Genomic DNA, 14,460 nt, shown 5'->3' with positions numbered 1-14,460 from the left:
CTGCTACGTATTTCATCATGCCCAAATTCTTGGATGAGAGGTCCTTGAAGGGCAACCCCCACTCAAGATGGAAACTACTGTGCATGTAATTTGTCTTATTTTTAAAAGATCCATAATTCTGGAAGATATAGGCTCATTCACAGTGTGATGGCTGTACAACAAAGCTGAAAACAAGGCACTCATCTACCCAGTAACTAAGAGGTTAAAAGTCTGAAAAGCCCTGTTATGTCCTGTGCAGAGCTGATTCATCTTTGCACTTATGTTGCTCTCACTTTGTACTCAAACCCCCCCCCCCCCCCCAAACCTCTATTGTGGTTTAAACCAAACCGGAAAATAATTCTATGTTTAATGGCAGTGTTGATCCCTCCCCCCCCAGAATGGCTCTGCTAGACCCAGAGGACATTGACACTGCATCCTTCTCAAAACAGCTTTCGCTTTTTATGTGTGTTGTGCTAAAGATAAGCTGAGTCCTGGCGTAACACAGGCAGAAAGCTGTTAGGTCAGAGCAGCAGCAATTCCAAACCCCTTGGAAATGGTATAGTTAGTGAACATTAACATATTTTAAAATAATAATCTGATATCCTTACTCACCCCAAGCAGTCTGTTACTCCACAAGGAGTCTCAGTGAATCCATTTTAAATATTTATGAAGAATAAAACAGTGATCACTTAATACTCTGAAGTTTGCACACAGGCAAAGAATAAAGCATTAGGAAAAGTTCCACCTTTTTATTTAGTTTAAATTCGGTGAAATGAGAGTCCTCAGTCTCCAGCCACAAGACTTACTGCAAACAATGCATAGTATAAGGAATGAGTAGGATGAAGAGAGGAAGGATGGTTTTGTGACCCCAGGAAGTGAATGGGCATTCAAGGGATGTGAGTTCTGATTCAGGCTCTGCTACAGACTTCTTGTGTGACCTTGCACAAGTCCTTTCATCTTTCTGTGCCTCCATTTTCTAGTAACAACACTAGAATAACAATGCTTACCTAGCTCATAATGGAGTTGTGAAGATAAATGCATTAACGTCTCTGAATTGCTCAGATACTATGGTGATGAGCACTCTAGAAGAGCCCATAAAAGGTCTATAATGTTTGGCTAAGATTTAAAAGGATTTAATTACTCTGTAAGATTGTAAACTTACATGTTATAATGCTTCTGCTTGTTCTCTCAATCTCTCCTTAAAATCTGATCCAACCATTAAAAAAATAAATTAAAACATCCATCCCAGCAGGGCCATAACTTGGTTGATTACTCCATTGCAATATATCCTTTCTTAAACCTCCTTGAATATCATTTTACACATGGGTTGCACAAAATGTTGATCCAAAATTTAGTTGGACAAGTCACATAAAGAACTCCTCCAAAAGTAATCAAATATATGATTAAAAGAAACCAAAATCTGTTGGAATTGTAAACTAAAAAATCCTTCCCCCCCACATCTCTCAATTCTGTACCTTACATGCTAAATCCAAGCAAGCTATACTTCATAGAGTTCATGGGCTGTGCATCAAATAATGAGGCCGTACACTGGTGATAGGAATCAAAAGTAATAAGTTAGTATAGAACAAACATTTGATCAGTCTTCTTCTAGTATGAAACCTACATTTCTGTAGCCGACAGACACCAAATCACAATAGCATGAAGTTAAATCTGGTCTACACTAAAAAATTAGATTGACCTAGCCTACATCACTCAGGGCTGTGAAAAATTTTGCACCTGTGTGACTTAATCAGGTTGAACTAACCTCCACTGTAGGTACAGCATGATCAATGGAATAATTCTTCCATCGACCTCACTACCACCTCTTGGAGAGGTGTATTAACTGCATAGATGAGGGAAAAATCCCTTCCATCAGTGGAGAAAGTGTCTATACTGCAGTGCTACAGCAGCACGGCTGAAGTGTTGTAGCTTAGATGCCATAGTGTAGACACGACTTTAGAGACGATAAACAAGCTGAACTTATTAACAAACCTTTCAAAACAGGAAACACGGGCTGATAATGAATTGCTGGTAATTGGTGGTTGGTGGAATTTTGTATCCGTAGTACAGTGGCGGTACTTAAAAAAAATAATTAATTGCCTTACGTTTCTCATTTAAAGTCTGCAGTTAGCTAACCTCAATATTTGCAGTACTCACGGTATTTCTCATAGGGAAACACAAGAGGAACCAGATATAGAAGAGACCTTTTCCGTTTAACTTAAATAAAACTGGCACATCTATTGGCACCACAATTGGATGAAACAGTTACATACATTTCCCACCATAGCAAGAAACCTGCTAGTGCAGTATTACAGAAAAGCAAATCCGATTACACATCTGTTAGATCAGATCAATAAACTGAGAAAGTGCTTTCTATGAGTTGCAGTAAATGAAATCCCCCTCTCAATTGTTTGTATCCTCCACCTTTTAATGTCCTGTGTTTTAGATGGAAAGTTCTGTGGGGCGGGGACATGTCACTTACTAGATGACTCTGTAGTCCCTACCAGAAGGGGCCCTGTCCAAGATGAGACCTTATATGCTACCCCAATGTAAATGTTTAGTAATATTAAAATTTGAACATGTTGTACTCATGTTCAAGCAGCAGTCTCCCAAATGCTGGATACCAGTTGGTGGAAGATGGAGAAATGGGTGACAACAGATGGCATGAAGGAGAACAATTGGGAAAGATGTTGCTGTCATGGAAACAGACTACAACAGAGCAAGAAACATGGCATTAGACAGACTGAGGTGGAAACACTATGTTGCCATATGTGTCATGAGGCATGGGAGCATCTAATAAACAACAAATTCCCCAGTGCAAGCTTCTTAATGCAACTTGCAACTATTGATAACAATATTATGGATTGCCAGCTGGTGACAACCTTCAGTCACAGATTGTTGCCATGATAGAACCAGTTCCTACACATTCAGAAACATAAGCCTCCTCCATTTGAGGTGCTCCTCTAGCTCCTGGTAGGAGTTGTAGAGTCTTATCCTGTTTGTGAGCCCATTGGTGAAGGGGTTCATAACACACTTAGGCGTGTGTTATGAACCCCTCCCAGTCAAGGGAGGTTTATCCCAAGCATGTGAGGTGCATGGAAGGACAAGTCCCAGTTTGTAAAAACCCATCACTACTGGTCACCAGCAGGGATAGGCCCTGAATCCCGAAAGCTCAAACCTCCATTATTGGAGGTCTCTGGTTCCATTCATGCTGATGACCTGGTGTGGGGTTGCAAAAAGTAAACTAAGTAGAGAGGTACTCACAGCTTCCTCAGCAAACTGTCAGCACAGACCTGGGGGGCAGGGGGCGGGGTGCAGGGGGGGGAAGACTCTAGTTCTTCAAACGGGCTACAGCAGGTGTCTCTCTCTCTGTGTAGGGCAATAGTAGCTGCAGGGTCAGTTGATTAACAGCTTGTGATTTCTGCCTGGAGTTATTCAGACATTAGCCTTTGCCAATAAAACCGGGGAACATTTAATTGGTTAGGCAGGTAGCCCCAAGATACGGCTCCTGAAGTTTCTCTTGCTGTCATCATGACACTTTTTTTTTTTTTCGTTTTTGGTGGTGGGGAGGGGTCTTATTTTCTCAATAGCAGGCAAAGGTGCTTCCTTAGGCAGGCTTCCTGCCTCTTCTCTGTGCCCACTTATTTTATAGCTGCGTGAAACCATCCAAGTCTCTGCAGGGAAGCTCTGCATCTTCTGGGAAAGGTTATGCTGCCAGCGGCAGCTCTCAGCATCTGTTTATTGGGTATCAACTTCACACTTCCTTGTAGTGCCTCTAGAGATTTCCTGTCTACTGCCTTCTTGCCTTAGATGCCAAGGTAATGAGATACCTAGAACATATTAAATATAGACACATAACTTGTTCAGTTCGCTCTGTTCAGGGTATATGCTGTAATGAAAATATTATGGTGAGGTTTGTCCTATGAGTTCTGTTTGAGTATTTTTTAAACTATTAAACTGTTTCTCTCTCTTCTCATTTTCCTTTTCAAATAAGTAAAGCTACAATCGGGTTTTTTAGGTGATTTAAATGCGCTGTTCCTAAGGACCTAGTATTAAAGCAGGGGTGCCTGAATGTCTCAGAGCTCACAAAAATGGGTAGCTAAGGCATAATTTTTTTCAAAAATATGTGTACAATTTTGAATATCCTTTGCACATGCATTCAACACAATAGTGTACACATACTGAGATCTGTGGGTACAAATCACCATCTGGACAGCTGGCTGCTGGGATGCTGTCAAATGTGTGATGTGATACCACCGAATGACACAAGCTCCTCTCAGCCTTCAGCCAGAAAATGCAGACTGGAGTTGGAAAAACAGAAACAGACAATACAATCTAAAAGTACATTCCCGCATTTGCTTTTCTACATGCACATGAGTGTGATCTGCAGCACACCACAGATCAGGTCTGGAGAGAAGGCTTCACATTATCCTCAACCTTTGAGTCACGGACTGTGAAGTCAGAATGCACCATTACGCTCATGTAGTACCTTTCAATATTGCAGCTTTGCATAGTACACTCCCCTCTCCTACATGTATGATCCACGTTCGCTGGATGAAATCCTGGCATTGTTGAAGTCGGTGGGGGGCCCTGACTTCAGTAGGGCCAGAGTTTCACCCTCCCTCCCTGGATATATGACCTTGCATTGGCTGCATCAAAGCACATTTTAATGAGCCTAGCCTGCCATGTGATCCAGACCACCCTGTGGATCTGGTCCATCCTTATCCTGTTTGCCCTTCCACCAATTACTGTGTCATACTCATGCTTTACCAGATGTTAAATCCTAATAGTTTGTAGAAAGGGGAAAAAAAAAAAAACCCTAGCTTGTTTTTTTTTCTCTTTCATTTCCCTAGTCTCCATTTATTTCTTCTGTATTTTAGGGTGTCCTTTTTCAGATTTTTTTTTTCTCCCGACTTCCCCTCTTTTTTTTTTTTTGGTGTTATTCTTTTTACTGTTTTAATTTACTGTAATCTCTAAACCTCTTTCTTTTCTCCATTTAAAATAACTATTTTCTACTGGTGTGAATCCTTCCCCTCACTTATCTCTCCCTCTCCTCCATTTTCCAGTCCCTTCTTTTCTTTGTTCCACTTGGTCCTTTTAGACCTCTTCTCCGGATTTCAGTCCATCTCATATTCCAAACAGAGAGGATGCAGGTGTTTTGGAGGCTGAATGGATGACAGAGCACAGAATGGGTGGATTCCTGTGCTGTCATGAAACTCATTTTAGGACGGGGACCTGAATGTGTAGAGAATACCCCATTGGATGTTTAGCGTATTGAAATTCAAGAAAAGATCAAGTAAATGCATTGCACGTTCACTTTAATGTTAGTATTGTACCAAAGTACTTCCTTTTGTTAATGTTAGTTTTGCTAGGTTATTTTGTTTGTTTTTTTGGAGGGGGGTGGGGTGGAGTGATATTGATTTGTGGGGCTTTTGTGGAAAAGAGTAACGGGTCTGAGTCTATGCAGAAAACAAAATTTGCTGCACTGTAAACATCACTAAAGCTGCTTTATAAAGTAAATGTTGGAGAATGGCTATGAAGTATATTGTTTGTTAGCTGTCAGATGGAGTTAGATTTATAATGAGATTTCCCATCGAGAAGAAAAGCTTTCTCTGCCAAACTGTCTATCAGCAGAGTATCCTGTCTGTCTGTGAGGGGAAAGAACATAGTTTCACTGTGCTCTGGATCAATGTCATCTTTGTTATTTAAAAAGAGAGCCTGGATGCTAAGTGAACCCGGATACTATATTTCACTGTCTGTGTTTTATTTGCTGAATTATTCATCTGACTGTCATATATGTTTCCAGTTTCTCTTCTGATTAAGGCTAGATTTCCAATACCCAGTTTGTGATTATGGTGCAGTTTTGAAGTATAAACTAGCCAACTATAGAAATATCTTTCTTGGAAATATGTCTTGCTGTTTTACTGTAATTAGTCATCTGAAAGATAGTTGTTTAGCAACAAATTTAGAACGTATGGATGTTTTTGTCTGTATATAATATATTTAGAAACTTTCTATATATTTCTCTACATATTTGACATTTAACTGTAGGTGGGATACATTTCCAGTCTTTTTTTTTTTTTCCCCAACTACAGTTAGAGTTTAACCATTGCGTACAGTATGCTCGTGTATGGGTCTAAACATAGGTCTGATCAACAGAATGTCTGTCATGTGTATCAACCCAGATCAGACAGTCAAAATGGGCTTCTTTACTGGACAACAGTCTTCTCCACTAAAAAACACTGGTTAATATAATGCATGCTTGAAAAAAGGGGCCAAGTAACTTACCCAACATATTTATGAGTAGACATTGTGTCCTAATTTTTCCTACCCTTTTCTTAATTATTATAATCACAATGGGCCAAACTCTCCAGGTTTACTCTGGATTTATTGTCATTGCTTCATTTTTACATCCTTGTTAATGAGATTCGGATACTTTATTTGCTGCAAGCAGTTTTCATTGTGCTCTCTAGCATAATACAAAACTCATCATTTTAAAACTGTCTCAGAACATGAACAGTGGTAACTGTTATACTCCAATTAAGTAAAAACCATTGTTTAAATATTCAAATGAGTGTTATATCAGCCATGGTCGAAAAATCTAAATTTATCTGTGAGTTGCTGTCCTTTGTTTCTGGACTTCAAGATGCCAGGGAAAGTTGGGAGTCCACACAACATCCCTGGGTGCTAGATTTTTTGCATTTAGATATCAGATTTAACTGAACAATGTGTTTAAAAACTGATGTAGTTTTGCAGCCAATAGGGGACTGTCTATCTGAGCTCTGTTTGTTCCAATAAAGGGCCTGGAATAAATTATGCTAAATAAATTGGCTCCAGGTTTGCCTCTTTCAGACAGTAGTTTCAGAGTAATCTACCCTACAGGTTTTACTAAGTCTGACCACTTGCACTGAGATGTCACTTCTTTTCAGGGATATAATGTCACAAATGCACCAGTCATGTGCATCTGGATAGCCCTGGTTGTCCCAAGATGGCAGAATACCAGCACATCAGTGGTTGGACTGCTGGCAGCTCTGCTAGCCCATAACCCGTTTCAAATTTGAGTTCCACAGGGAAGATCTAACCGCAGAGCCAACCATACTGGCCCTGATTCAACAAGGTGCTTTTGCACCCACCCAGTTTTAAGCATGTGAATAGTCCCCATTACTTCATTGGAGCTGCCATGTGCGTAAAAAGAGGTTTGTGCTTAAGGCCCTTTTCAGCAAAGTACTAAGGGAGGATAATAAAAAAAAGTAAAAGAACCGAATGCAGATACATTACAGCTTCATGATAAAGCACTTGAAGTTAAACATCATTCTCTTGAAATGTTTTGTCCTCCATTTTGGTTCAGTACATCTCACAGGACTATTGCAGCATAGGTAGATGCTTATCAGAAACATCAAAGAACTAAAGTAAGAAGAATTGCTATTCATTCTTTCTGATAAAATTCCTCTTTTAAAAACAAAACAGTGCTTATGGATTTGGTCAAATGGAGCATAGGACACTGATTTACATTAGAGATGTCCCAAGAGTAGGGTGACCAAATAGCAAATGTGAAAAATCAGGACAGGATGTGGGGGGTAATAGGTGTCTACATAAGCAAAAGCACCAAATATCGGGACTGTCCCTATAAAATCAGGACATCTGGTCACCCTACCCAGGAGCTATTGGGCATTTTCTGGGGATTAATGATGAGTCAATTGGTCTGAGGTACATTAACCTGAGCTAGTCATTAATCTCCTGGAAGAGTCCTGTATTGGAGCTGGAGGTGTATTAGAGGATGAACTTATGAAAAAGCATAACTTAAAAAATCTGACTAGCCTGCAGTGAGTCCTTAATGGGACTTGTTTGGCTCAAACTCACTGAACAGCTGCCTCAAGTGTAAAGTAAGCCCCTTGTGTCTGGCCTCTTTCCACAGCCAGAGTTCAGACAACACAAAAGAAGAAGGATTTGTGTAGCCAGAAATTTCTACATGGAAAAGTCAGGCTCCTTGCAGCCAAAAGGCTAAATTTAGTGCTGTAAGACACGTCCCATTCATGCCTCGCTATACCATTGGTGAATTTGGACCTACAATTTAAGTATGCTCTTGCCTCCAGGAAAATGACCCTCACACCCTCTGGCGGAATCCTTATAGGTTCAGCAGAATCCCAGTCCCTCAAGCCATGATTCCTATGCAATCTTTGCAATGAGACTTGATGTTAGATAATTTCTTGCTTTGGAGTATAGTTTTCACTCTCATCCACCAAAATGGACAGGGCCTGTGCATCTTTTTTCACCTCAGTCTTTTTTTATATAGATATAGAGAGAGAGTGTTAATGTCACCATCAGTTACTTCCTGTGTCTTATTTGTTGGGCGCCAATAATGAACTCAGTAATACACATTTATGGAGTAAAGATCTCTCTCTCTCCCTCTCTCAGGGGTTTGCATTCTAACAGGGCAAAGAATAAAAAACAAATCAAATAATCAGATGCTTGCTTTGGGGTTTTATTTAATGAATGGGCGATTGTGCATAGCCTACAGGAGTCGATTCAGATTGAAAGGCGGCAGGGTCCCGCTGCATTTGGAGGAGAGATTTGAAGGAGGAAAGGGAGGAAACTGAATGTGTTGGCATAGGAAGGATGTTCCAGGTGAGATCCTCACCCTCTCCCTGGCTTCTTTACACCAGGTAGAAGTACCAGAGTAGTGTAAAGGGCTCAAAACCACCTGGTTTAGGCAGAGGAAGGATTACTCTGGCAAGACACAGCTATCCTCCGCAATCTTCCAAGGACCCCCTTGCAAGCCATGGTGTAGGGGATGTGCTTGGGGAGAGGCTGGGGCCAGGAGGGATGTGCTGGGGGTAGGGCTAGAGCATGCAATACCATGGAGATCCTGGGCAGTGCTGCAGCTTCTCTGAGAGCTAAACTAACTCTAAGTTAACACCGAGAGCCATGGAGCAGCCCAAACGTCGGAGGGCATAAAGGATTAAAGGGCCCTTAGTTTCCCTCCCCAGGGGCTCTGCATTCTGTTTCATCTGAAAGGGTCAGCACAGAACATTGCCCCCGGTACTTACACCAAATTAGTTGATCAGAGCACTGGAGTTGATTTTTTTAAGTCAACTGACTCCCCCCCACCCCCACCCCCCCCAGAAAAAAATTAATGGAAAAATTGTCATTGTTTTCCCAGCAGCCCTACGTGTTAATCACTGGTGTTGTATCTGCTCTGGTCATTTTCATAGATTCTAAGGCCAGAAGGGACCACTGTGGTCATCCAGCCTGACCGCCTGCATAACAAAGGCCATAGAACTTCCCCAAACCAGTGCTCTTGTTCAAACATGAATATCTTTTAGGAAAAAAAATCCAAACTTGCTGTCCCCAATTCTACACGGGGAGACTACTGTGTGATCTTCCCAAAGTCACTTCAACTTACTTGTGTGTCCATTTTTCCGTGGATAGTGATAATTGCCTTCCTTTGTAAGGTACTCTGATATCTATGGATGAAAAGAGCTAGGTATTCTATTATGATTAAGTGAAAGGTGATGCAAAGTTTGCTTTTCTTACATGTTGTGCTGAGATGGGCCTTTGCATGGACCTCCCCCTTTTAATGTTCCTAGGACGTTTTGGTTTGTGGATTGTGGTTGTTAAGTAAGTCTTAGTTCACTGAGAACAACATATGGGAAAGTATGTTTAATTGTATCAGCAATCATTGTTTTTCTCCTGAAAGTGAGTAAAAGCTTCTAATATCCCTTTTTTTTTAGTTTATAAATAAGTTTGTGATGAATGTCAATTACATGCTAATTTTAATGGTATCTCCAGTTGCTACACCGTGGTATCTGAGATATTACAGTGTAGCCTATTCACAGTGTAAGTATATAAAATCGCTGTGGTATCTGTATCAGTGGTTCTCAAAGTTTTGTACCGGTGGCCCCTTTCACATAGCCTCTGAATGCAACTCCTCCTCCTTATAAATTAAAAACACTTTTTATATATTTAACACCATTATAAATGCTGGAGGCAAAGTGGGGTTTGCGGTGGAGGCTGAGGGCTCGCCAACCCCCCCGCCATGTAAGAACCCTGTGACTCCCTGAGGAGTCCTAACCCCCAGTTTGAGAACACCTGATCTATATAGAGATAGCCAAGGCATTAATGTGACTATTTTTAACGGGTATTATATTTAATTTAATTTGTACTTAAATGTTAGCTATGCTAGACGGTGTCCAAAAGCTTACGCATTGTTCCGGCCTCAGTCTACCAAATTAGTTTTATAGAAAAGGGATTAGAGTTTTGTGGTGTACTGGAGAAAAAAGTCTCTATAGCAAACAAAGTGACTTCTGCTTAAGATACTCTCTAACTGAAGGTTTGGCCTGCCTTCATAAACTTTGTGTGCGACGATGCAAAGGAGACAAAGGTGTTTTCTTTTTGCTTTCAGATTACATTTGGATTTTCTGAAAAACGGACTTTTTTCACCATGAAAGCAAGAACAGACTGTCGAGAGAACAGCAGAATGAGATCTTTCAAAGCACCACATGTCTGCACAGCATTATCCTTAGTAATGCTGTTCCTTCCAGTCACTGGAACTTCAAAGCAAAATATCCCAAGACTTAAACTTTCCTATAAAGGTAAACCCATCAGAAGATTTTCTATTTCTGGGTTGTTGTAGTGTTTTGTGGTGGTGGTGCCAGCATTTAGTTTCTGTTATTAAACAGGAAAATAAACAGTTGTCACAACAGTTCCTAGAAATAGACAACAATAGCATGAAAGACTTGTATATTCTTCTATGGGACAAAAGTATTCAATTATCTTTTTGGGGGTGACGGATGGTGATGGAAACCATAAAGTTTCTCAAATACATTTTAAAGGGATATAATTTTTAACACTCAGTAAAAACTCCAAAGCGTTTGCTAAACTTAGACTTTTTTCTTGAAGCTAAAAATCACTTATGTGACAAACAGTATGCAAATCACCAAGAATTGTATAAATTAATCCCATATGACTGGTAAGAAACTAATCCTTATTCTTTTGTATGGTCACCATTGAATGTGCATGACTCTGGTAGCCACTTGATAGTATTTCTTATTGTTTTGGGGCCCAATTCCCTGATTTAGGGCCCAATACATTGCTCACGTTGAGGTTAGAAGTAAAACTGCAAGTACAACTGTCTGAAAACTGGCTATGTAAAAAGGTCATTATGGAGTTCTGAGTATTGTTTTGCAATGTGCTACCATAACAAGTTTGCTCAGTTTACAAAATACTTTGTTTTTATTTCGCCCCTAACTGCTGCCCTATCTAACTCAACCTGGGATCTGAAAATCTAGAGGTTTTTTTTCCCTTACTTGTGCATCTTTAGCACTTTAGAAAGATTTTTCCGACTACGCACTGAAGTGTTGGCAGTTACACCTGTGCAATCCTTTTGTCTTAAATTCTGCCCTCAGTAAGAATGATAAAGGCTGAATTTAAATAAAGACATATATTTTAATTGTTAAATGATGATGATCATAGTCCAGTTTGTGGGTTTTCTTGTTGCTGTCTCTGCACTGCATCCTACCAGAGTTGGTGAGATGATTCCATTCAGATATATTGTTGCACTTGATCTGGTCTTGCTTAGCTAAAGAAAAATTTTCCTAGTTAGTTTTAAACCATCTCAGTCCCCGTAATTAAGGGCACTGATTCTGCTCTCACTTAGAGGCTTAGTTATTCTTCAGTGTGTAAATGAGTAGAGTGAGGCTAGGGTGACCAGACAGCAAGTGTGAAAAATCAGGATGGGGGTGGGGGGTAATAGGAGCCTATATAAGAAAAAGTCCCAAATACCAGGACTGTCCCTATAAAATCAGGACATCTGGTCACCCTAAGTGAGGCCCAAGATGCTCTGTAATGACAAGAGGTTGAACAGCCATCATAAATGAGCAGAATGTGCCTATTGTAAGGTATGACACATACAAAAATTTATTTAATCAGTGAGTACTGTATCCTGTGAAATGCTACTTACTTACAAGTTTCAACTCTGCATCTGCTGGATTTGTATGCAAGTATGTGGGTGTGTTTGTGTGCATGTGAGATCTTGACAGCTTTTCCATAGTTTCAGGAAATAGTTACAGTTATGTAAGCCAATGAATTCAGAAGCTGAAAGATCTGACATTGAGTTATGGATATTAGTAGGAAAAACCTGCAGCTTGTATTTAAACTTCTAGTTTTGGCTTCTAAACATTTCCCCAGAGTTACTTATTCCACATGGTGATGACACTTATTGTGGGACTTATGACCAAAATTTCTGTATTCTTCTGTACTTCAGATAGCTAGCCACCTGCAAAATCCTGATGGACTGAGTTGGCAGGTAGAAGAGGAGGGGAGACAAAAAAAACCTTTGAGGTCAATGTAGGAGAAAAAGTGTGTGTTTGAAATATTTTAAAATAATGAAAGACCTGCTGGGAGTGGTGTTGGAAAATGCTTAGTCATTAATAATGACAATGAGTGGATGACTGATATTGAGACCCTGACCCAAACTTTTTTTAGGACCTTCATAAAGCTCTGGATTTGGCTGGAAGGGTGGGTTATTATATCTAAACTCAGTGACCTAGCTCTGCAGGAAAAAAATCGGAGTGGAATACAAATAAACACACACACTCCAATTTAGAGAGCTGTGCTGCCAATGATGAGGCCAGTAGACAAATAAGGAAGTATGAGGAATATTGAATTACTGTTGTGCTTGCTCTTTGGTTTTTTTCCCCCAAAATTGGAAGAAGAAAAAAGTAAAAGAAAATGTAATATTTTCAAGCTTTTTAATGCTATTAAAACAATAGCAAGGAGGAAAAAAGTATAAACAAAAAAAACTTGCTAGCATCTCTAAGCTCTCTGAGCACTGTGTGGATGAAAAGGTTTATTAAAGAGAAATAAAAAGTAGAGGAAAAATGCACATCCTGAACACACACTAATGCAAACCTGGACTCTGCTTACCACCAAAAAGAATTAAATGGTTTGAACCAATTTCTTAAGGCTTTGTGTCTTTAGAGCAGCTTTAGAATCTATGAGAAGGTGTGTTGAAATGTGGTGTCATCTGTTCATGTGCAAGAACAACCAGGCTGGTCCTAAAGTTCAGAAAGTAACTAGCTGTCAACCTATGTCAAAGGCTTGCAGAGGTGCATCCAAATGTTTCTATTTCCAAAACAGAATTTTGATGTGCCTGTTTTATGCTGACTCTTCACTGAGTGATAATTTCCATTATAGTCAGTGCAGATAGTGATGCCTAAAATTAAAGTTGCCAAGTACTCCCCATGATTACACGCTGTTTTCAGTTACTTAAAACTTAGCCAAATTTTAGCCCTGCTCAACTTCTCTGTAGCATTCAACACTGTTGACCACGAACTGCTGCTCTCTCAGCTGAGGGAAGTGACAGGGGCCAGGGTAATGCACTAAATGGTTTAAGCTCTTCCTTGAGGGACACAACCAATGAATAATGATGGGGAAACTGCACCTTCACCACTAGATCCCTCACTTGTGGAGTTCCACAAGGATCAATTCTTTCTCCAGTCCTTTTCAACATCCACGTGCAACCGTGAAATGGTCAAATAACATGAACTCAAGTGCCAGCAATATGTGGATGACACATCTGTACCTGTCTTTCACCAAATATGACCTCACCACTACCACCAGGCTTGTATAAGATCAGCTTATGGATTAAGCACAGCTGGCTGAAGCTGAACCCAAGAAAGACAGAGGTGATGTTGGTGGACAGAGGACAACATTTTGAAGGTTCCTATCCACAATAGGTCAGTTCAGAACATAGTCTAGGAGTGCTCTTGGATTTCTTCTTGCCACTGAGCTCTCACATCGCAACAGACATGAGTAACACTTTCTATCATCTCTGGTTGGCTAGGAGACTCCATCACATCCTGGAAGATGATGGCCTGCTCTCAAGTTATAAATGCCTTCGTCACCTCTTGGTTGGACTACAGCAATGAGATATACCAGGAATTAAGTCTTCAGCACTTAGAAGACTCCCACTAGTACAGAACACAGAAGTGCATCTCTTCAGCAACACTGGATACCATAAGCACATCAAACTTCTTCTGCACTGGATTCCCAAGGAATATCAAATCAAGTTCAAGGGTTCGTCCCTTATCTTCAAGGTGCTTCATGGCATGAGCCCAGGATACCTAAAAGACAATATAAAGCTCCAGGATGAAGAACTTCACTATCTGGCACAATGGAACTCACAACAATAAGAATTAAGCTCATTTGTGCAGGAGACAGAACTTTCTCAGTCTGGCAATTTGGCCAGGACATGTTGCTGGTGCTAGGGATGTGTCTTGTTTTCTGCAACAGGGTTGCTGGCCCATTAAATGAACATCCAGTCCACATGCTCCCAGTTGGGCCAATTAAGAGGGTGGAGAAACATCTGGGTGGGTTATAGAAGATGAGTCAGGAGTCAGACAGGAGAAGGACAGGAGAGCTGCCAAATAGAGAAGATGGTTCCTGGGAGAAGGCTGAAGGCAAAGAGCAACACATGGTGTT

General features: G+C 40.5%; 1 protein-coding gene across 3 annotated transcripts in view; it reads left to right on the top strand.

Annotated features, from left to right (window-relative positions):
• Positions 1-14,460, top strand: part of SEMA3D (semaphorin 3D) — a 188,814-nt gene that overhangs the window by 50,728 nt on the left and 123,626 nt on the right. For all 3 annotated transcript variants that reach the window (XM_074942568.1, XM_074942569.1, XM_074942570.1), the window contains exon 2: positions 10,382-10,571. In XM_074942568.1, the coding sequence (XP_074798669.1) occupies positions 10,382-10,571 (190 nt within the window). The remainder of the gene's footprint in view (positions 1-10,381; positions 10,572-14,460) is intronic.

Source organism: Natator depressus, chromosome 1 (genome assembly GCF_965152275.1).
Source record: "Natator depressus isolate rNatDep1 chromosome 1, rNatDep2.hap1, whole genome shotgun sequence".
Lineage (NCBI taxonomy): Eukaryota > Metazoa > Chordata > Testudines > Cheloniidae > Natator > Natator depressus.
This window is presented reverse-complemented; position numbering and strand designations above follow the sequence as displayed.